This window comes from Budorcas taxicolor, chromosome 22 (genome assembly GCF_023091745.1).
Source record: "Budorcas taxicolor isolate Tak-1 chromosome 22, Takin1.1, whole genome shotgun sequence".
Classification (NCBI taxonomy): domain Eukaryota; kingdom Metazoa; phylum Chordata; class Mammalia; order Artiodactyla; family Bovidae; genus Budorcas; species Budorcas taxicolor.
In genome coordinates this window covers 61,094,454-61,117,877 of record NC_068931.1, presented here as the reverse complement: position 1 = coordinate 61,117,877, position 23,424 = coordinate 61,094,454, and the positions used below count along the sequence as shown (strand labels likewise).

General features: G+C 36.9%; 1 protein-coding gene across 1 annotated transcript in view; it reads right to left on the bottom strand.

Annotated features, from left to right (window-relative positions):
* Positions 1-23,424, bottom strand: part of RELCH (RAB11 binding and LisH domain, coiled-coil and HEAT repeat containing) — a 106,534-nt gene that overhangs the window by 21,546 nt on the left and 61,564 nt on the right. Inside the window, exons 15-24 of the mRNA XM_052660270.1 lie at positions 20,721-20,861; positions 20,130-20,294; positions 17,933-18,080; positions 15,475-15,631; positions 14,735-14,858; positions 12,674-12,722; positions 10,610-10,689; positions 7,132-7,238; positions 4,827-4,926; positions 604-686 (exon numbers count right to left, since the gene is read on the bottom strand). Of these exons, the coding sequence (XP_052516230.1) occupies positions 604-686; positions 4,827-4,926; positions 7,132-7,238; positions 10,610-10,689; positions 12,674-12,722; positions 14,735-14,858; positions 15,475-15,631; positions 17,933-18,080; positions 20,130-20,294; positions 20,721-20,861 (1,154 nt within the window). The remainder of the gene's footprint in view (positions 1-603; positions 687-4,826; positions 4,927-7,131; positions 7,239-10,609; positions 10,690-12,673; positions 12,723-14,734; positions 14,859-15,474; positions 15,632-17,932; positions 18,081-20,129; positions 20,295-20,720; positions 20,862-23,424) is intronic.

Here is a 23,424-nt window from a genome sequence, read left to right as displayed (position 1 = left end):
TGGAACTCACAATTCAGGATCACTGGACAAGGTAACAAGGGCCGGAGCAACCCGCTTGTCAACTAACGCTTCACTCATGCCTCGAAGAGTCAGCTGTAAACCAGTCAACATGCAATAAAAAATGGTTTGGTAAACTGGAATGAGAACTGGGTTAGCTGTGACTGAGGATGGGCAGGCAGACTCATTGGCCTTTCTTGGTTTAGTCACCCACATGAGACATTAAAACGTTAAGCCTCTGGTTCATGCCACTGTACTTACTGGTAACAGCGTGTTAGTGAGATTAGCAGAGCACCCCTTCTTGGCTTGGAAGAAATAGTCCATCAGCGTGTTTCAAGTTTTGGAGCTGTTTACTGAGGAACACTACTACTAATAACCCCTTCAATACATGGCCTTGTCATTAGGCTTACTGCGAAGGCGGACTTGAAAACACAAAACCCACACATGAATAGTAGTATAATAGTTTAAAACCAAGTAAGCACGATCCCATTTTATTATTTGAAAGAGTTAAACCTACTCTTCAATGAATTTAAAAGCTGATGGTTATTTCTTGACAGGCACGTTTTGAAAGGGATGCTGAAGGTAAAAGGCAAGGACGACACTTACATTTCAGGGTCACTGGAGAGAGTTATGAGAGCAGGAACAACCCTCTGAGCTACCAGAGTTTCATTCACCCCCTTCACCAACAGCTGATTGGTCAGCGCAGGGGGTATTCACAGGTGATGCATGGAAAGAACAAACAACAATGCCACGGGAAGAAGAAAGGAACAATCAAGAGAAAGAGAAAACACAAAAGCAAAACCAAAATTAGAAGCTAAGCCAATATTACTACTGGAGTGCTTAAAAAAGGCAGAGAACGCTTAGGAGGAGAATAAAGCTTCCACAGCCTAGCAGTCCCCGAAAACAGCTTGTCACCAACTCAATAGCAATTTGTACTTTTGGTCACAGAGTCTACACAATTTCCAAATTCAATTAAAAGGCAATTTAAAATAAAGCTTTATTCTTTATTATTATTATTTTTTAAAAGAAGCCAGAAAGACGACATACTGGGTTCTATGGTTAAATTCTTTAAATAAATCTGGTATAATTTTGTTTTGACCAACAAGGTACAAACTGGACTGTCTTTAAACCAAACTCAAATGGCTAGCAGCCACCACTAAATTGCTTTCGACTGTTCTAAAGCACGTAAATTTTAAAATCACATACAAAAATTCCCAGTCTTTCACATCACAGAGCTTGCTTTCTTGAGGTACAGAGACCCAAGACAGCCTAGTGCAAAGCAGTTACTTCATGTGGACCTCAGACCTGGGTTCAGACTGCAGCTCTCCACTTATTAGGCATGTGGCCTCACATATATTACACCATCCCTTGAAACTCAGTTTTCTCATCTGAAAATGGTGACTGTCATCTGCCTCCAAGGATCCCTGCACTAGTGACTGCACACAATACACTGGAACACTGTGTCTGACAGAGACTAGGCGTTCAAGAAATGCACGTGGAATTACGACGCTGACTCAAAGGATACAAGATTCGTGATCTATTCAGAAAAAGAAATTAAAAAAAAAAATGCTTCTGGTTGGTCCAAGGAGTTAATGCTTACAAATGGTTCATTTCTCTAAAAGCTCAAATTAAAAAAATATGATAACCACAATTAGACCTATTTCTATAATCTAATTATAAAACAATTTTTTTAGCAGCCAACCCTAAATTGTAGAACAAGAGGACAATATTGAGCTATATGCATTTTGTTTTTATAGAAATCACAGCATTTTATGAACTTCAACAGAGAAGGGTAACACCTTAATCCTATAATCTCAAGTTTAGAATGTAAATACAAATTATTAATCTTAAATGCTAACCTTGTAAGGGAACTAGTCCTCCAAGAAGTTGGAAGATGTCATGGAATTTTTAGTAACAAAAACCCAGCAGGTACTTTTGAGTCTGCTTCAGTATTCTGAAATAATTTTTATTTCAACAGAACCATGGATAATTTAGACAGGAATAAAATGACAAGGAATTTCTGTTACTACTTTAAAAGCATTACAGCTGTCAGGTAGAAAGCAACAGGGGGAAGAAATTAAAATATTGTTAAATAAAACTTTCTTCTCTGTATCATTTTATAAATAAAAGGGCATCCCTGGTGGCTCAGATAGTAAAGAATCTGCCTACAATACAGGAGACCGGGGTTCAATCCCTGGGTCAGGAAGATCCCCTAGACAAGGGAATGGCAACCCACTCTAGCTACTCTTGGCTGGGAAATCCCATGGACAGAGAAGCCTGGCAGGCTACAATTCACAAGGTCACAAAGAGTTGGACTGTTAAATAAAACTCTCTTCTCTGTATCATTTTATAAACAAAATAGCTTAGATTTGAATCAGTAAAATACATTTTGAAAGGTTTATATTGTGCCAGCCAAAAAGCCTTAAAATGGACTCATTCACTGGTCTTAAAAGCCCATGCCTTCTTTGAGTTGTGGTCTTAATATCATGTGCTTTATTTCCTTATGACTGATATAAGAAATCATTATATGAAACTAATTTTCTGCATCTTTTGGGAAATCCACTGTGTCACACTAGAAGACACATGAGACAGTCTCTTTCATAAATCAATTTCAATACTAATTTGTTACATCAAGAATATACTTTCTCTTATTTAACAATGACTAGAGTTCCCCTTTTTGTCCTGCTGTCTGAAAACTCAGAGCTAAATTTAGTGTTCAATTTCACTAAGTATCCAATATCAAATTCCTGATATATCCATTTCTCACTTTCTTATCAACAGTTTCTATTCTGACATTAAAAACTTAAAAAATGTTAAGTCCCCTGCTTTTTACATTTTTATTTTGAATTAAGTCATTTTTGGGTGGCAGGGGAAGCAAGCATAATTGTAAATTATAATGTATTAGTATCAAAAGAAATCTTATGAAATAATTAATCTTTTAATACAATACTGTTAAGCCTCATTGACAAAAATAATTTTAATATTTCCTGACAACTTTTACTGGCATGCTCAATAAAACTACTTTTATCATAAATGAATTTGAAAAAATATTGAAATAAGTCTCTCAAATTAGACTCAGAAATTCATAATCAACCTGAGAACATTGAAAACTGCTTAAGCATAGGTATAGTTTCCAACCAGGACTGACAGCAGACATAGAAACCAAAACCAGACAAAAGTCACATGTAAGAAATAAGGCAGAAAAAATACAAAAACAAGTAAAAAGGGAAGAGACCTCATTTTCTTTAAACTATTTTCCTTTATATGGTATGCTTCATCAGTATATATAGACACATTAGAAATAAATGTTTTAAGACAAAGAAATAGCTCTTATGGTCTTAGAATACAATTCTATGAAGACAGTATATTACAGAAATACGATGCTCTTTTCCTTTGGGGGAAAGAGGGGGCTGAAGAAAGACTTTCTTCTTCTATGGTAATAACTTTTCAGCATACTGAATAATCAAAAACTATTTGTACCTGAAAGGAACTTATTATGCTAGGCATCTAATTAAATTTTTAATTTGGCATTTGTCTTGACAAAGAACACGTGATTGGTTTTTTGGATCAAATTTGTATAACTGTGGAATAACATAGACAGAAGATTTTCAATCTTCTGATAAGAATGGAATTTTCTTTAGATACCACAAAAACTTAAAAGTTTTAGATGGTATATGTTTTAAAATCTATCAGTGCTCTAACCCTTTGATTGCAATTTACCTTAAATTATCTAAAAATTCTGAAATGTAGGAAGACATGAATTATCTCCTTCTTCTTATGAAAAAATAAATGCTTTAAGAGATCTTAAGAATGACATACACAATAGGGACAGTTTTAGCCTGACCAAACATACTTTTCTTAAACTATTATATTATCTTGTGAAGTAATGGCATAGATTTAAAAAACAACAATCATAATAATAGTTAACATTTATTAAGTTCTTCTAATTATGTGTCAGACACTGTCTTAAGGCTTTTACAAGTATTAACTCATTTAATATTAACAAAAAACCCTTTGAGATGGATACTTATTATTATCTTCACTTTATAGATGAGAAAACCAAGGCCAGAGAAGTCTGAACCCGGCAATAAGTGGCAGAGACAGACGCTGAACCCAGGCAGGACGGCTCTGTGATAAGACTCAAGAACAGGAAAACATTCAAAGCCAACTTTAGTGCTCACATTCAAGTTCTAAAAACATATATACATGAACTAGGCTGACACAATTTCTTTTGTGAAGAATAAAAAAGATAGGTATTCCAATTTTCATACTAAACTTCGGTAGGTGGCAATTTAAGAAAATCTAGTTAAATTATATGAAGTGTCTTCTCTCTTGGGCATTTAAAGTCTAGAGATGCCGTTATTCTAGATATGATATGCGAGGAAATAAAGTAGGAGCAATCAATAAATATTTCTGTAATTGCAATGATTGAATCAAAGTATATTTTACTCATGAATCCAACTATATTTTACAACTTTATAAATACCCTCTACTATTTTACTTTGTTTTAATAGCCATTTGCCTCATTAAATAGAAAAGTATAGCCAAGAAGATTTACATAGGATGGAAATAAGTAAGATTTAAAAGAAATTTGAGAAGAGGAAATGATAATATAATAACATTCAAGGAACCAATAAGGCTAAAAAACAATCCGAAATATTCCAAAACTAGATTTCTGCCCCATCCCACAGGACACAACTAGATACTACCCAATGCCACAGAATGGACGTCAATGTAACACAGTGTGAAAAGCTCCCTCCCTTCAAAAAAATAGTCCCTCTCCCTCTCCCAAAGAAAATCATTACGATCTGAAACTTCTGTTTACATACCTCAAACATTCTAGCAGCAGTACACCTCACGAGTGCTGACGTGTGGACAACACCATACCACAGAACAGTCAGCAGGAGCTCATGGTAAGCTGGATTCGCACTGCAAGGGAGAAAATCAGTGCTAAAAGTGAGCGCCACAGTGTCTTACTGGGGTACTGAAAAACTCTACCTTTCTGAGGAATACCAGTGACAAAAATATTGGCAAAACATATAGAATTACTGTCTATGGTTTAATAGGCTATGTCTAAGATTCTTTAAAAAAAGGAAGTCACTTTATACAACTACAAACTTTTAGCACACTCAGGAACTAAGTTTCTCTAAGCATGCGCAAAGAGAATAGACATTTCAACTCTTTAATAGCATAAAAGTTAAAATTATAAAAAAATAGAGTAAAATAAAATGTACTACTTATGAGAAGAAACACTGGACTAAGAGATGGGTAAGTTGTAACCTTTGTGAGTCTCAATTTCTGACATCTATAAACACTGGAGAAACAGTATTGCCCTATATATGCCATATGGGTGGTATAGGATCAGTGAGGATAACCCAAATCAAGGAGAACTCAAACCACCATATATGGAAGGGTTAAGTTGGGTGTGACACTTATCCAAATGTGGGACAGTGTTATTAATAAATACATAAACCTGTTTTTAGTAAAGAATGAGAAGAAACTACTTAAGCAGCTAGATGATGTGATTATGAGTTCAGTTCAGTTCGGTCCCTAAGTCGTGTCCGACTCTTTGCAACCCCATGGACTGCAGCACGCCAGGCCTCCCTGTCCATCACTGACTCCTGGAGTTTACTAAAACTCATGTCTATTAAGTCGGTCCAACCATCTTATCCTCTGTTGTCCCCTTCTCCTCTCGCCTTCAATCTTTTCCCAGCATCAGGGTCTTTTCAAATGAGTAAGTTCTTCACATCAGGTGGCCAAAGTATTGGAGTTTCAGCCTCAACATCAGTCCTTCCAATGAATATTCAAGGCTGATTTCCTTTAGGATGGACTGGTTGGATCTCCTTGCAGTCCAAGGGACTCTCAAGAGTCTTCTCCAACACCACAGTTCAAAAGCATCAGTTCTTCAGCGCTCAGCTTTCTTTATGGTCCAACTCTCACATTCATACATGACAACTGGAAAAACCATAGCTTTGACTAGGCGGGTCTTTGTTGGCAAAGTAATGTCTCTGCTTTTTAATATGCTGTCTAGCTCGGTCATAACTTTTCTTCCAAGGAGCAAGTGTCTTTTAATTTCATGGCTGCAGTCACCATCTGCCATGATTTTGGAGCCCCCCCCAAATAGTCTGTCACTGTTTCCACTGTTTCCCCATCTATTTGCCATGAAGTGATGGGACCAGATGCCATGATCTTACTTTTCTGAATGCTGAGTTTTAAGCCAACTTTTTCACTCTCCTCTTTCACTTTCATCAAGAGGCTCTTTAGTTCTTCTTCCCTTTCTGCCATAAGGGTGGTGTCATCTGCATATCTGAGGTTATTGATATTTCTCCCAGCAATCTTGATTCCAGCTTGTGCTTCATCCAGCCCAGCGTTTCTCATGGTGTACTCTGCATATAAGTTAAATAGGCAGGGTGACAATATACAGCCTTGATGTACTCCTTTTCCTATTTGGAACCAGTCTGTTGTTCCATGTCCAGTTCTAACTGTTGCTTCCTGACCTGCATACAGATTTCTTAGGAGGAAGGTCAGGTGTCTGGGATTCCCATCTCTTTCAGGATTTTCCACAGTTTGCTGTGATCCACACAGTCAAAGGCTTTGGCATAGCCAATAAAGCAGAAATAGATGTTTTTCTGGAACTTTCTTGCTTTTTTGATGATTCAGTGGATGTTGGCAATTTGATCTCTGGTTCCTCTGCCTTTTCTAAATCCAGATTGAACATCTGGAAGTTCATGGTTTACATACTGTTGAAGCCCGGCTTGGAGAATTTTGAGCATTACTTTGCCAGTGAGATGAGTGCAACTGTGTGGTAAACCCCGCAAATCAAACAGAATGGAAAAGGGAGCCCAGTGGGACTCCTTTCCCAGTTTGGGGCCACTGAATTTTCTTCAAATCTGTACTTGATTTTATGCCTCCAGCTGCTTCAAAGAAGACATATCTATATCCTTTACCTCATTCTTTTATTACAATGTATTGATTATAAAATATTAAAATATACAAAAAAAGAACAAGAAGATCTTAAGAAATCAAGAAGTTTGGCATGTATAGTAATCTTTATTTAGACTAAAACTATGTAGTCTATAAAATCAATTTTAAGACTTGCTATAGCTTTTAAAAACTATCAGCTATTATTTTTACCCCAGTTCCACAAAAGCAGCTTTCAGGCTATCAAGAGGAGCATGAGATAATGAAAGCAAGGTCATTACATCCTCTAAGAATCCAATCAACAGCTTTCGGTCTTCTTCCTATGGAGGAAAAAGACTGATAATGAATTTCCAAGCAATCAAGTAGAACTTAAAAACCATCATTTCATATCTACAATTAGAAAATTTTATCAAATAAGGGGAAAATATCCTAATTTGTAAGCATTTTAATTAAAGATATTTATAAAGCATATCTACAATCACAATGGTATGAGGACAAGTACTATTCTGATTCACTGATTTAGACCTGAGCTGTGCAATACAGTAGTCACTCACCACATGTGGTAACTTATACGCAAACTAAAGAGAAGTAAAATAAAAGATTCAGTTCCTGAATTGCACTAATTACAATTCAAGATGTTTAACATCTATGTATGGTTACCTCAATGGACAACTCAGATACAGATTACTTGTATCACTGCAGAGTTTGATAAGATAGTTCTGGTTTGAAAATAAAAAGGTATACTTTTTTATTAAAATTCATTTTAACAGTTTTACTTCCCATTAACTTTGGCTCTAAATACTTAAATACAAGCCACTAAAACAGTTATCCTCCTAAGAGAAGAAACTGATATCTGAGAGATTACACTTGCTGAGACCACTGTGTCCTTAAAAAAAATAGTCACACCTTTGATTAATAAATTACCTTTATTTTTAAACTTTCTTTAACAAACCATTATTTTAATAATCAGAAAATATTCTTCTTTCTTTTTTTACATAGCACACTATTAAGAAATTTGTTAGAAAAAGCAAGTTTGGTCAATAGAAAAGTTAAAAAAGATAACTGTATGTTAAATTAGCCAGAATCTATAAGGGAAAGAATCTGACATTCTATCAGGAAATAAATATATAATAAATTCGAGTCAAATATTTTATCTTTAGGGCTATATTATGTCAACAATAAATGGCTTCTATATATATCAGTATCAATGCCTCCTGGTGGCTCAGTGGTAAAGAATCCACCTGCCAATGCAGGAGACATAGGTTCGATCCCTGGATCAGGAAGACCCCTGGTGAAGGAAACGGCAGCCCACTCCAGGATTCTTGCCTGGAGAGTCCCATGGACAGAGGAGCCTTGGTGGGCTACAGTCCACGCGGTCACAAAGAGCTGGACACAGCTGAGTGACTAAAAAGGCACATACGTCACTAGGCCCACGAGGAAGACCGGACTGCCATCTAACCTTTCCTACACGGCCAGGCTAACTTAGAGTGAGGCAGGCACAAAGGACTGACAGTAGTGACGCTCCGCAGGAATGGAGGACGGACACAGCAGCTTTCTAACACGCTGCTCTGCTCAGTGGAGAACGGAAACGCTGACAAGCCACCGTCAGAGCTAAGGTGGAACAGAGATCTCACTCATTTTTAGTTGCTTACGGTACCAGAGGATCCATAAAATTGGAAAATAAACTGTAAATCTGAAAAAACTTAACTGTGAAGTAACAGCTACAAAATATACTGCTAAATGAGCATGAATTCTTTGATTTGAAAAGTTACTACAACACAATTTCTCAACTTTGAAATTTCAAAACAAGTAATACTGCTTACGTACCTGATTCAAAATAGGCTTTGTTTATCAAAGCAACAAGGACAGTTAATTTATCTTAATAGAAAATTTTGTTTAGTAAGAAAAACACTGGCATGTGCTTCCTTAAGCACTGACAACCTATGATAGCCACTCAATTCTCATTTTGTAAATAGTAGCAAAGCTCTTATCTCTTTAGATATTTGGATTTCACCCAGTGACTCAAAAAATGTGTCTATGTTGATTTATTCAATAAATCTATTCTGAGGGACTACTATGAAACAAATCTTGTATTTCATACTTTATCAAACCTTAAAATATGTATTTCATATTTATTATGCCTTAAAATACTATTTATGGTCAAAATCAACATACTTAACATACTTACTGCCCAAGCTTAAAAATGAGAGAGGAAAATACTGACATTACGTTTGTTATTCTGCTGGAAGAGCTTCTAGAATTAGAGAGGAAAGGGTACTCGTGCTGTTGTGCCTGATAACGTGCTAGGACTCAATCTTCACAAATTAAGGACAACAATGGATGCAATCTGTTAAGGTTACATGACTTAAAATATTTAAACACAGATCCTGTGTGCATTTGTATTATGAGGCAGGCTGAGAAACTAGGGTAGAAAAGTTAAGAGAATACCGTACTACTCTAACTGAGCTGGAGCTTCTACTGCAAGATATCTTATGATATTGGAGAACCACAGTTTAATATTATAAGATGGTTCAAGTCTGTTTTGGAAGAAGAGTGCAATAAATATGAATGGCTAGCCCACATACTTTGAATTTAAATGCAAAAAAAGTTAGGAATTATTATGGAAAATTTGGGGAAAAAAAGATCTTCCTCTTTGGTTTTCCCATTCTAATTCCTTTTTAAAAGTTAATTTGGATTTATTTTATTGTTTTCCTATGATTACATTCAGATTAATTGGGGGGAGTGGTCAGAAATACTACATAGGAATTATTGTGTCATAATTTCTACAAATGCTTTATCTTGAGTCCATATTTTCAACTCACAGGTGGGACTGCCTCACACTTAAAAATTACTGATATTAATACACAACATGTTTATTTAAAACAATGCTAAGTAGAGGGAGGTGGTCTGCTGTACTGGTGACCACCAATGAACCCACCTCCTGGGTCAAGCTCTCACTGAGTTTCCTCTTTTTTGAGTCTGGGTTGGACCTGTGACTTGCTTTAACCAACAGAATACAGTAGTGGCGATGTGCTGATTCCAAAGCCTAGGCTGCAGCCTAGCAGATTCCGTTTCTTACAATTTTGGGAGCCCTAAGCTAGCACAGAATGAGTCTGGCTCTGCCGCTGCACAGGACCTGTGGACAGAGAGAGGCCCTAAGACTCCACGGGGACTAAAGCTCAGTCATCCTGCCAGGATCCCCACCAACCAACCAGGTGAACGCAGCCACACAGCGACTATCAGCAAGAACAGCGGAAGAGACGCCCAGCAGAGCAAAGACCACGAGCAACCCTTCTGTTTCGGGATTACAGAATACTTTGCTAAAAATGACGAAACAGTGTGTCACGGCAGTCTGCAGTTTGCTTCACCTAACAGATGTGCTTTGTTTATTAATGAAAAAATTATCATGAAACACAAAGAAATTGGTATGTAAGTACAATCTAACACTTTTAAACAAAATATCAAGAAGCGCACAATCTCTAATTTTATTTAACAGAGATAGTCCTCAAGAGACTATTATTAAAATATGCTTTCTACTATATATTATTTATTGAATAAGAAGAATAAATAAATTTGTTTCTCACTTATGGGTATTATTTTCACTTATAAACACATTAAAAGATATAACATTAGCTATCTTTCTAAACTGGAAGTGCTTTTACCTTTTCCAGCCAAAGAATTTTTCTCTTACCTGAATATAACACGTAAGGACTCCTGTTGCATAAATGGGGACAGTAGCTTTAGTGAGGACCCCATTTCCTGCTGAGGAATCTAAAAATCACAAAAATAATTTTAAATATCTGAGTACACTTTAAATGTAAAGCAAAAGGTCACAGTACAAATTATATTTTAAATTAAAATTGGTTACAAGGCTTACAAATAAATGTTATCATTACTTTAAAAATACTTTGATCAAAACATACATATCCACTGGTGGTTGTGAAAATGTAACTTAATACTTTCCAGAGCCATTAGCATACACAATTTTGATAGATGGGAAAAACTTTAATGACTAACCTGAGATGCTACGCTGTTATTTGCATAGTCATCAATCAGAGCTTTCTTTGACACTTTCCCAAGTGGCCATATAAGCATGTTCTATAAATTTTCAGGCTTTTAATTTGCAGTATTCAATAAAACATAAAGGCACTCAGCTGAAAGGAGACACCTAGATATGTATTTAACCTGCTTCTAGACAGGAGACACTACCCAGTTTCTAGTACTCGCCTAGTTCCAGAGCTCTTCCTGTCCCCTGTACAGGGGTTTTTCAGAAGCCAGACAGAACCCTGACTATTTTCATGGAGTAGGGAGGCTAAATACAGCTTGGGGAGACGGGAAAGTATCCAGTCACAGCTGAGTGTTCCTGTGACGACTTTAACACATCAGATGTTCTTATGCAGCATGTGTAGACGATTTTTTTTTTACAGTCCAGAGATGATATGGCAGTTGCTATTTATAGCACCAAAAGCTCTCACTTACTGACGTCAGGCATTATTTGAAGCGCTTCACATTTGCTTTTATGTACTCAAACTTTTAAAAATTATTTTTTTCTATTCTTATATGGTTTTAAATTCTTTTCAGAAAGTAGTACATACAGAATTCAGTTGAAAGCATGTATTTAACTGTCTTGAAAGTATTTTCACCCAAAATGAATCTATTTTCATATCAATTAGTATTTGAGGTTTTTTATTCTCTTGGCAAGAATAATTTTATCTTTTGGGGAGTACTGATGTTGGCTGAGTGTGACTATGGTAGTTGAGAAATAAATTTGAGGCTACAAACATAAGCTTAAGTTGAATTCATACATATAGACTGTATATAATCACCTCCTAACTAACAATTCTGAAAGCTATCATCATCAGAATGAATAATTAACTAAACAGATAATACCAATTTTTAATTCTAAGTAATTAAACCATTAGAAACCTATTAAATATAAACTTTAGGAAGCATTTGTCAAAAAAAAAAAAAACCTCACTGACATTTTCAAACTTAAAAGGAATCATTTATTCACTCTCTAATTACCTCTGATGACAGACAAAAATGGAGTCCAGATGACTCAAATCAAATCACTAAGGCAAGACTGCGTTAAGAATTCCCTATACATCCAAAACAGCCAAGGTAAGATACAGATCACAGGGACTACACGTTTTTGTCCTTAATATTTTTTTACAATTCATTCCTAGAAATTAGAAAAATACACAGGGACATAAGATCCAAACATAAAGGAGTTCTTGGTGCTATAACCAGACTTCTTAAGACAGGTAAGTAAAAACTACGAACAGAGGGGCTGGAGCTGCCCATTAAAACCAGTAGCTGCATAAAAATCTCATGTTTCATTAAAAAAAAATGTATATCTTACATTCTATTCAGTTATACTTGTTTTAATTTTTAAAAGTTCTAAGTAATTATGACTTACACACGCTGTATTTTTTCCTTTTTAGTATTTCAGTTGCACAATTTCAAACCTCCAAGGGTACAGTAAGTACACAGTCTGAGAAGGTCAGGCTCAGGTCAATCTGATTACAGCGAAGGCAGCTATTTACGATAACACTGATGGAGAGTAACCTTATTACTGCTCCATGGAAAGGGTATTAGGCGCAGCAGTGCTGTGAACCCAAGAGCTCCACAGTATGGATTTCCCTTTTCAGCTGCACTTGTTAGTTTCTTTATAAAATTTGCATATAATGAATGAAGTATTTTTCTGGAGTAAAGAGATTTAACTGTTTTTATAAATTATAATGCACAGACTTACCAATATTTTCTTCAGACAGCCTTAAAATCTCCTGGAACTGAGGTTTTACCTAAGCAACCCGAAGAAAAGATCCAGAAAGTCTCAGGTTCAACAGGCCAATCAGTGGTTAAATAGAATGCTTCCTACCATTGCTACTCCTGCTTATTTTTAGAGATTCAAGTAGTCAAAACCCAACAGTTCTTAAAGCCATAGGAAAAGAGAAGTGTCAAGTTTCTGAAAACAACACCTTTTTAGAGATAAAATATTTAAAAAATCAATCTAGGTCAGCAAGTTTTCTGAAGGGCCTTTAGATTCCGTCACTAAATTAAAATAATTTCCAAAGTGACTCTAAGTGTTTGAAATTACTACCTCCCAAAACTGAACTTGATGATAGAAAGGGTATTTAGGCAGATATTATATGATTAAAATTGTTGAAAAAAAAATGTTGTGTATAAAAGGAATGAAAATGAAATTCCATTCATTTAGGATATTCAGTAAGTAACATACTCATTATGTTATATCCACTGGCTTAGATTAGTCTTTAACTTTTTTAAAATTTAATTTTAAACATGAAAGACAGAATTTAACATTAAAGTTTTAAGTTAGAGGAAATGCTTGTTTCAATTTTTATTTTTAACATCACAGATTTCAGGCCTCTGAAGTCAACCACTTAAGTGTTAAAGTGAATTCGTAATTGCTTCTGTAAGAAAAAGTAAAATTAATGACAGTTACTTCTTCTGGAGATGTCAAACAGTTTTTGCCAATAGTGATTCCCAGTAAAATCCAATTATACTTAATAATTAGATGTTAATGAATGATTTGTTTTCTCCTACAGTAACATTAAGCTCTGGTTTTTGCCCTCCTACCATGAAAAGATTAACCTTCAGCACCAGATGTACAGGATTAGATTTCATACCACACATGAAAAGATTAAGTACAGATCCGTTAAATGATTTACTCGAGGACACACAGAGTCATAACCCACTTTCTGAAGTTTGTCAGTCCACTATACCAAACTGTTATGCTCCAAATGTTTCAAAAACTAGAGGCTTAGTAAAGAGGTACCACAAAATTTTTACCTTTTAAATGTCTCAACGTATAGCAACTACATCTTTATAAGGTTTTGTTAATGCTCTAAAGAACTGGCTCAACAATCTGTTATGAACACAAATGGATTAACAGGATTAAAGAAGAAAGTAGGACCTAAGGACTTTACAATTTTAATATTTAAACAACAGAATAACCTGGTTAGGCAAATGTGACAGTGATTGAGATATGTAGCGATAATCTCCCGAGTCCATTCTGTTTCAAGAGCTCCTGCCTCGTAGCAAGCATTCTACATAAGCTGCTTTGTTTCTATAATCACCTGAGTGAAAGTGAAAGTCGCTCAGCCGTGTCCGACTCTTTGCGACCTCGTAGACTATACAGTCCATGGAATTCTCCAGGCCAGAATACTGGAGTGGGTAGCCTTCCCTTTCTCCAGGAGATCTTCCCAATCCAGGGATCGAACCCATATCTGCTGCATTGCAGGCGGATTCTTTGCCAGCTGAGCCACAGGCGAAGCCCGAGAATACTGGAGTGGGTAGCCCATCCCTTCTCCAGCAGATCTTCCTGACCCAGGAATTGAACCGGGGTCTCCTGCATTGCAGGTGGATTCTTTACCAGCTGAGCTATCAGGGGAGCCCATAATCGCCTGAAGTGTTGACCAAAGCATAGAGAGGAAATGGCGGCTTCCTGAATCTGTGGTCGATTCAGTATAAGAAGCAAATTCAAAGAATTGCAGTGGAGTCCCCCAGCTGATACTTTCTATGCTGGAAAGCTCTGAGACATCCACAGTGAGTAGACCTTATATTTAAATGTGGATACAGACTAAATTTTGGCTCAGTCATTTTTTGGAAAATCAATAAAGGTAAGAATATTACAGACCAGAATTTTCTTTTTTATCATTGTTTTCTAAGATATTAAAAGATAATTAGAATAAAGGAAGGGCTCCTGCTTTTACTTACTCTGCCATAGCATTAGTTAACACATTACATTTTTATATGTCTTGCATATAAGAAAATATGAAATACAAGTTTTTACCTTAGTGTTTGTAAAAATTTTGCCAAATGTCCGGCAAAGGCGCCAGAAAAATCTGGAGAATTCATGGACACAGGCAGTTGAAGTAACGTTAATTTTGCCAACTATTTCTATAAGCTGTGGCAACCTGAATAAGAAAGAAAGGAAAACAGGCAGGGAACACAAGTAAATGGCTGTTTCTCGCCAATTTCTGAGCCCATCCAAATCGAACAAGCGCTTCTGCTTTTCACAGCCAGCAAAACCAGAATGTGAAGGAGTTGTTTGGGACCCTTTGAAAAAGTCTTAACTTTATATTCTGTAAACTTCTCAAATGTTAACAGGTTGTCATGAAATATATGGAGACTTAATGGCAGAGTTCTAAGGGTGGTGTTAATAAGACTCCAGTCAGTGGAGGCGACACTCCCTACAGAAGCCTGGCTAGCGTGGCTCCATGCATTTCAGCCTCAAAAATGAGAAGTGTGGCTGCAGCTTACAGTCCACCACCACTTTCAGGTAATAAGGTAGCAGGCAGGTCTTTCTGCAATAACACACACGCACCGTTTTCACAGATAAGCAGCTACATATCTACAGGTGTAACTCTTCTCTCCCAAAGAAAGTTACCACAGATGACGCCGTTATGTTTTGTTATTTAAAAAAAAATATTTTACTATATTTTGTCCCTCAGTTCCCAGGCTAAATATAGTGAGCTATCTTCCATTCAAGTAGCTGAGATGTACCAAATGAACACGGGAGTGGTAACTTACAGCTGATTGACAACCCACAGCAAGCTCTCCCAGCCGGTTGTGCCCGCGTGCTCCAGCTGGTAGTCATAGAGCTGCAGGAGCACCGCCAGTTGCTCACGGCTTCCAATAATAGTGGACACGTCTTGAAGAGGGGACATAGGCCGAGGGAACCTAGTCACTGTAGAAAAGAGCAACGGAATAAATCATGTACAAAATGGCAGTTTGGAAAGTTAACTATCTTATCAGAAGAAAACTAAGGTTCTGCCTCCTAGTATCTATTTAGCATATTATAGACTTTAAATATAAAACTAAAATACATTAAATTACTTTTAGAAAAAAAATGAAATGTAGCTGATCCCTGCACAATCAGGGGTTAAACTGTCTAACTTATCGTCAGCCCTTTGTGTCAGAGATTCCTTCACACCCACAAATTCAACCAACCATGGACCAGGCAGTACTACAATATTAACTACGGAAAACTACACATATATAAGCGGGTGGTACACCTCAAACTCCTGTTGTTTAAGGGTCGACTGTAAATTTCTCTTGCGTGTGAACAAATTTAACAAATCTCAAAAATTAAGATTTTATGAGACTAAATATCTAGTAAGCAAAAACTGAAATGAAAGAGTTTGCCAGTAAAAAGCAAAACTTTATTTATTTCAATTTAAAATTTGCTCCAGAACAAGATCTCAGTTAAAATATGGATTTGAATTTGGTTTAAAAAAAAAGATAGCTGTAAATCCACCAGACTGTTTATGTCAATAAATAATAATTATAATAAGATATTTCCTTCATGGAGTAAAAAACTAATAGGTTGACAGCAGGAAAAAGTTGTTTAATATCAGAGAATAACCTAAAGTACATTAGAGCTTGAGCTGAACAGGACTCTTAAGTATTTAATCTCCAATAGTAAACGCTTTATTTAGAAAAGTCTTCCATAATTTGATAAACATTAAGTTAATATAAAGTGTTAAAAGCAGTGGCCAGTAAGATAAAGCTATATGTAATAATAATAAAAAATTATTATAAATATTATAACCAGGGTCTCAAATACAAACTTTAAAAGTTTTAGGGGAAAACTGAAAAAATCACTTTCAAAATTGTGTAAATAAATAACGAATATACATTAGTATATTTTCAAATTTGAACATATCAATAAAATCTATGATCCTACAGATCACAATTAGATTCCAGCTCTTAGCTGGCTCTTAAGTAAAGAATGCTACCAACAGTTTCTTTACTGTTGAAGAGAAATTCCTAGTGGCCCAACAGCTTCTGCGTAGAGGTTAACACCCTGAAAAGACACAGTGAAGGGTGCAGCGTTTTCTCAAAGCACATGAACGGCTTAATGATAATCAGTAAGCTTAAGAAAACATGAAATAACTTTTAAAATGCCGAAAGACAAAATTAAGATGGTATTGTCTTCCCTATGCTTCCTAACGTATTTAACAATATCTTAAGTACAGATAAGGGTTGTCCCTTGTTAGTTCAAGTCTCTATTTGCTATCGTAATACACAAACAAGTAAATGAATTTAGCTAAAATGGTACCCCATAATACTCTCTGAGATTTCTGCATGAATTGTCATTATCTCAACCTAGGAATCAAACAGATTTGGACATACTGTTTCATATCCCAGAGACTACAGGTGGCCCAGTTTACTTTATACGGAAATTGTAACACTAAAAACACTTGATTTTATACTCCTGTTTATTACAAGCCCATAAGAGATATGGGTAATTTCACAAATCTGAAAATCTCATACATACTAACAGCTTGTCTATAGCCATTTATCCTGGGGGTTGGGTGCTGTGGGGCTACCACATGCCGTGGATCAAAGGTCACTTACTGGTTAGCGGGACTTTGAGCTTAGAGAAGAATGGCTTTTGCTATCAATTTCATATAGCAGGAAATAGTAATTACACTTTCTTTCCCCTACTGAAAATAAGACAAAATAGCTGAGGAAGAAAAAAAATACAAAGAAAATGAAAATGAAAAGCTTCACAAACTGGCCCTAGTAACTATTAATTCAGCTCTGTTATGAAAGAAAACACTTCTGACTTACCACACTGAAAAAAGGAAGGTTATAAAAAGGCTCTGGATTAAGAATGGAGAGAAAGAATAAATACTGTAAAATAACACCATGAGGCTCATCCATAAATGACGACGCCATGTAGTTCACCTTAGGTATCATACGATCTCTGACCATGCGGTTCCACACGTATAGTACGTTTTAGTAATTATGACGTCATAAAGTGACTTTTGGAGAAGGAAATGGCAACCCACTCCAGTAATCTTGCCCAGGAAATCCCAGGGACAGAAGAGCCTGATGGGCTACAGTCCTTGGGGTTACAAAGAGCTGGACATGATTTAGCAACTAAAACAAAGTGACCTTTACAATTTTAATCAGTAACAATTCTGTGCGAAGCTAAGCTGTTAATGTTCTACATCTTCCTTCCATAATTTAAGTTCAATACCTTCTATCTGTGGCACGTCACCATGAAGCTTGGCTTTGCTGGAGAAGGGTGCGTTCTGTAGCACTAATGCGAAGAGAGATGGGATCAAGGACTGCAAGGCAGACAGATACATGTGGAGCTTATGCTCATCCAGCCCGTGCTCGCCTTCCTGAAACATAAGCAGGTGGAAGCTAATTTAGTCTCCTGAAAGTATGCATTTATGATGCTCTTCCTTTCAGTGACAAACAATGAAACACTGAAGGACATGTATGTTAGCCTCACAGTAAACCTAATGCAGATGACCAAGAATCTTTTCTGAACTGCTCTGAGTATGTGAAAATATAGGCACTGTGGGGGCTTCCCTGGTTGCTGAGAAGGGAAAGAATCCGCCTGCAATGAAGGAGATCCTGTTTCGATCCCTGGATCAGGAAGATCCCCTGGAGGAGGAAAAGGCAACCCACTCCAGTATTCTTGCCTGGAGAATTCCATGGACAAAGGAGCCTGGTTGGCTGCAGTCCATGGGGTCGCAGAGAGTCAGACACTACTGGTTAGCGAACATTCTAACTTTCACAAGGCACTGTGGATGTAATAGAATCTTCTGTATGGAAAACTTCAGGGTGAACGTAAGTCATTTCATTTGTATAGAACTTCTTTCAGAGCTTTTTTCCTTTAAGAGGGTCTTAACTTTTGAAATTTTAGACATCAGGTGAAAGATATTAAAGTGATCAAAGGAATCATTTTAAATGCTCAACTGTTAAACCAGCAGTAGCACTTATTATTTTCTCTCTACTTCCAAACTCCTTTCATAGACTTGATGACAACTGCATTTGCCAGTATTTAATGAACTTTAAAATAATTCAAGGTATAGGTAAAATGCAGAAGAAATTTCAAAAGGGAACAAAAGAAAGAGATAACAGAAACAGCCAACAAGAGTGAAAGATCACTGTGGTCACAGAAGCCCAGCATCACAGTGAAGAGCAGAGTCACCAGAGACAGAAGCACTAAAGGCTGCTCAAGTCCGCTTGGGACGCCGTTATATTACAAGTGACAACTGTGTCAGAAACACCAGATATGTCAGGTTTTTTTTCACTATCAGGCTCTAAACTAGTTAACTTCTTTATGGAACAGTACCTGTGCTGAATATTGCAGCTGTGTTTAGTGGCAACGTGGAATTAGCCGTGTTACGGAATGGAACAAAGAAAACGATGGATAATTCTCAGATAGAAGGGATGCAAATATTAAAGAAAAATAAAATACTTGAGAAAAATCCCCTAGGTTTCATGAAAAGAGGTACTCCAGTCTAGCTGTCTATTTATAGTCTTCAACATGCATTTTGAAATTTACAGGAAAAAAAAGTCCAATTTTTAAATTAAATAAATACACATATATACATGTAAGACTATACACAGAGTAGTATATATATATGTTAAAATACTTTATGTTAAGAGTCTTATAAAGATTCTTAAAATTTGGGGGTAGAAAGGGCAACAGTGTAGTTTCAGAGGCTGATATCTGATCCTGGTCCTGTCATTTGACAGCTGTGGTAAGTTAAACAGTTTCCACACCAAAAAACCAAAATATAATTCAAAGAGTTCTAAGGATGAAATAATAGATTTTATTTATAAAATATGGTACATAATGTGTACATAATACACATGAAAGAAATGTTAGTTTTTCTCATAGACACTGAGACTTTTAGTACAAAAATTAGTTTCATTGTATCAACTTTTCTTCTGTTCTTAGGAAGAATGGAAAATTCATTTTAAAGAAAAGAAGATTCATTTTAAAGAGTGAGGGCATGAATGAATGCAGCGAAATAAAGTTAAAACATTTTGACATTGTGTAAATAAGAAAGCTTTGAAGACTCATATTTTAAGTCATCTCTGCAGTTCTGGGGACTGAAGCTGACACTTTATCTAAAGTATTTAAATATTCAGAAGAGGTTAGGAAGAGGCAGCATTGGGAACAGTGTCAGAGTAGGCGCCACAAAGGTGCTATTTTAGCTAACAAAGTCAGATCGTGCCCTTTCTCCTTAGCTTCAGTCAAGCAAAACTTCCTCAAATCTCTCTTGGCTCCAGACCAACAGAATCTTTAAAGGGTAATTAATTAGAATGTTCAGCGAAGTGGTACTTTCTATCTTTGTTTCCCCAACATTCTTTCAAGATGCCTTAAACCACACTTGTATAATTTCTGTTGTATAAATAAAGGAAGCATTTACCCTGAGAAGTTTTTCAATCTTGTTCAGCAATGTGGGTATAAGGTGAGACTGTAAATTTCCAAGTTCTGTAGTCCAGGCAGCATAGGCTGGTAAAAATACTTGATGTGTGGCACTAACGACTCTTTCTGAGGGATCACCCAAGGCTGACAGCAACAGTTCAAAACCCTGCCACAAGGAAACAGACAGACATAACGCAGATTTAAAGCAAAACAGAAGCCTCGGAAACACAACAGAATGTAACATACATTCCAGTACATTTAGAAGACATTTTAAGCGAGAAAGAAGCCATTCATAAGCCTACCTTCCCCAAGTTCTTTAAAGAAAAATGTCATGTATCCACTGATGGGGAAACCAGAGAGAAAACACTGCCAATTTCCTGCCACAAAGCTGTGGCAGATACTATAAATGAATCAAAGCATTTCCTCCTTGAAATTGCAGAATTGAAACCAGGCAGCCAACTTTACCTTGTTCAGGTTGACACATTTGCCATCCCTACTATGGATTATGTGGTATCTGAATCAGAGATTTGGGATATTACACCATTCGGAATTTTATAATGGAATAGATGGGATTTATTCTGAAAAAGCATACCTGCTGATATTTGTCTGGGTCATCAATGTATCCCATAATGATACCAAGGCTTTTGATCACAGCTTCTCTTACCAAATCTGCCTTATCTTCCATTAACATTTGTTGCAACATTGAAAGAACCAAGGAGCTACGGATCTCTTTCTGAAATGAACAAGAACATGTTTTACTTTTTTTTTATACTAGTAGCAGAAAAGAATAGAAAAAAATGACAGATATCCATGTAGTCACAATCCAGATTAAATATATATTAACACGTTGCTATATTTGCTTCAAGTCATTTCTGAAACACAGACAACGTTACAGAAGCCCCCCCCCCCCCGCCCCCAATTCTCCTCTCTAAAGAGAACATTTGCCCTGAACTTACAAATGATTGTCTCCCAGCACACTTTTGTGTTTTTGCTATGGAAGTGCCAACCCCTGAAACCTCCACTTTCGGCAAACCAACAGTCACCACTCTGCCATAAACAGACTCTTCTGTGTAAAAGGACTACTCTTCCTATCACTACCTATGGAACCCAGAAAAGCACTGACAGACAGGAGGGATTACAAAAATCACTCTGGTAATCAAAACATTTGCCTGGGGTAGGAGCATGGAAACTAAAATCCTGGTGTTGCTATTTTTTTGAAGAATTGAGGGGGAAAAAAAACAGAATGATAAAATACGAGAGTAAACTTTAAAAGTGCTTACAAAACTGCACGGCTATTTTCAGATGCTACTATTAAATATAATGTCAACTACTATTGCATCTTAAATTTCATACAACTTTTCCCCCATGGATTCAGCCTAATTAATGTCTGAAGTTAGAATAAAGTGTCATTGTTTTCATATTCTTGCCCTTCCTTCCCTTTTTTGTACCATTATTGTAACTTGATCAACTCATAAAATTCTTTAAACCTAAACTTGTTTAGGTCACTTTTACATTTAACAGTTACAATAAAAGGAAATGACCACTTCTGTAAATCTCCAGTCAGTGTGATCTGGGATGCAGAGCAAGGTCTGAAAGACGTTTTTAAATCATCTAGTTTTTGTTTTGATTTTTAAAAACAAAAATGTATGTAATTATAGAAACGTTTGGTCACATTTAGGGTGGTGAATATACTTTTTGGTACAGCCTTGTTTATTTATCGTTTAGGTTACATACTGCTTCCCAAGGTTTCTCTAAAAGTGAATTAAAAGGGCTTTTGGGGTGATGTCTACACAGGCAACAGGACAGAGATCAGTAAACCTCAGCTGGGTATCTGCTTTGCAGCGATCGAGGCTGTGGTCAACTGTGGCAGTTTCCATATGCTAAGGAAACCCACGGGACAAGTTAGGAGGCTTCACGCCAGCTGAGCTATGACTACACTGAGGTTCTACTGCTACCAGTTACTGAGGGGAAATGAGGCACGCGGAGATTCATGCAGGAAACATTAAGTCCGTTGCTAACGCTGCTTCGCATTCGAGCGCTAGGAGCAGTGTGGAACAGTTTCTTCCTTCTTTGAGAGCATGTGATGTTCAGCTCGCTCTTGGAACAATAAGTAATAGGGTGCTCAGACTCACTCATGGATATCTACCTACACAATTTATCACAATAAGATACTTTTCTCTGAAAAGATAGGAAAACACTAGAAAAAAAGTTTATGCCCAGTTCCTGGTGGAAGTATGGGAAATTAAGAACTCTGATGCACAGCTGATGGGAGAGCAATCTGTGCTGTCTTGGTTGGGGGAGATTTAAACTGTCAAAAAAAAAAAAATGGACATGTCAAGAGAAGCAAGATACAGAGGTTTCAACAATATGTGAAAATTTAAAATGCATAGATTCCCAGACAAGGGATATATAGATCACTGTACAGTGTAATTCATTCTGAGTAAGAAAAATTTAAAAGATATAACTTTGTAAGCTTGCATATGCATGAATTTTTATTTTCTCTAAGTATTCATTAAAAACCATTAACTGCAGATGTCTTTGGAGAGAATGACTAGGGCCAGGGAAGGCTTTGATTTTCATGTTATTCTTTTCTGTACTGTCTGAAAATTTATTTTCAACAACAACGTTTCTGGGAGTGGAGACCATGAATTGTTCTTGGATTATTCTTTGTATTTTTCTGTATAAAAAGAAAAGATAAATTTTATTTTTTAAAAAGATGATCGTCTGACTCTTGGGGTTCTCAGTCTTCACTCACCCTCACACTACAGAATGGGAGCCAACGGTAAATGTAACATAAACAGCTCCTGTGCTGCTGCTGCTGCTGCTGCTGCGCCGCTCCAGTCGTGTCTGCCTCGGCACGACCCCAAAGGCGGCAGCCCACCAGGCTCCTCTGTCCATGGGATTTTCCAGGCAAGAGTACTGGAGTGAGTTGCCTTGCCTTCTCCTATGTACTGTTGCACAATTCCAATTTTTGTACTCCCTTTAAAGAGCTGTCTTATAGAAATGACCCTTCAGGGCAGGGGTCAGCAAGCTGGGCCGAAAAGTCTCTGCTGCAGCCGCTCAACTCTGCTGCTGCCGCATGAAAGCAGACAGACCATACACGAGAAAAGCGTGTGGCTGCGTGCCAATAAAGCTTTATTAAAACACAGGCTGCGGACTCCATCTGGTCTCCAGACTGTACTTTGTCAAGCTTTGCTTTAAGCGACCGTTGTTCACAGTGAAGCAATTCTTGATGTCGCCTCCTGCTTCCATCCCCTGCAAGCCCTGGACCCATCGGGAGACGCCTGAGAGAGCAC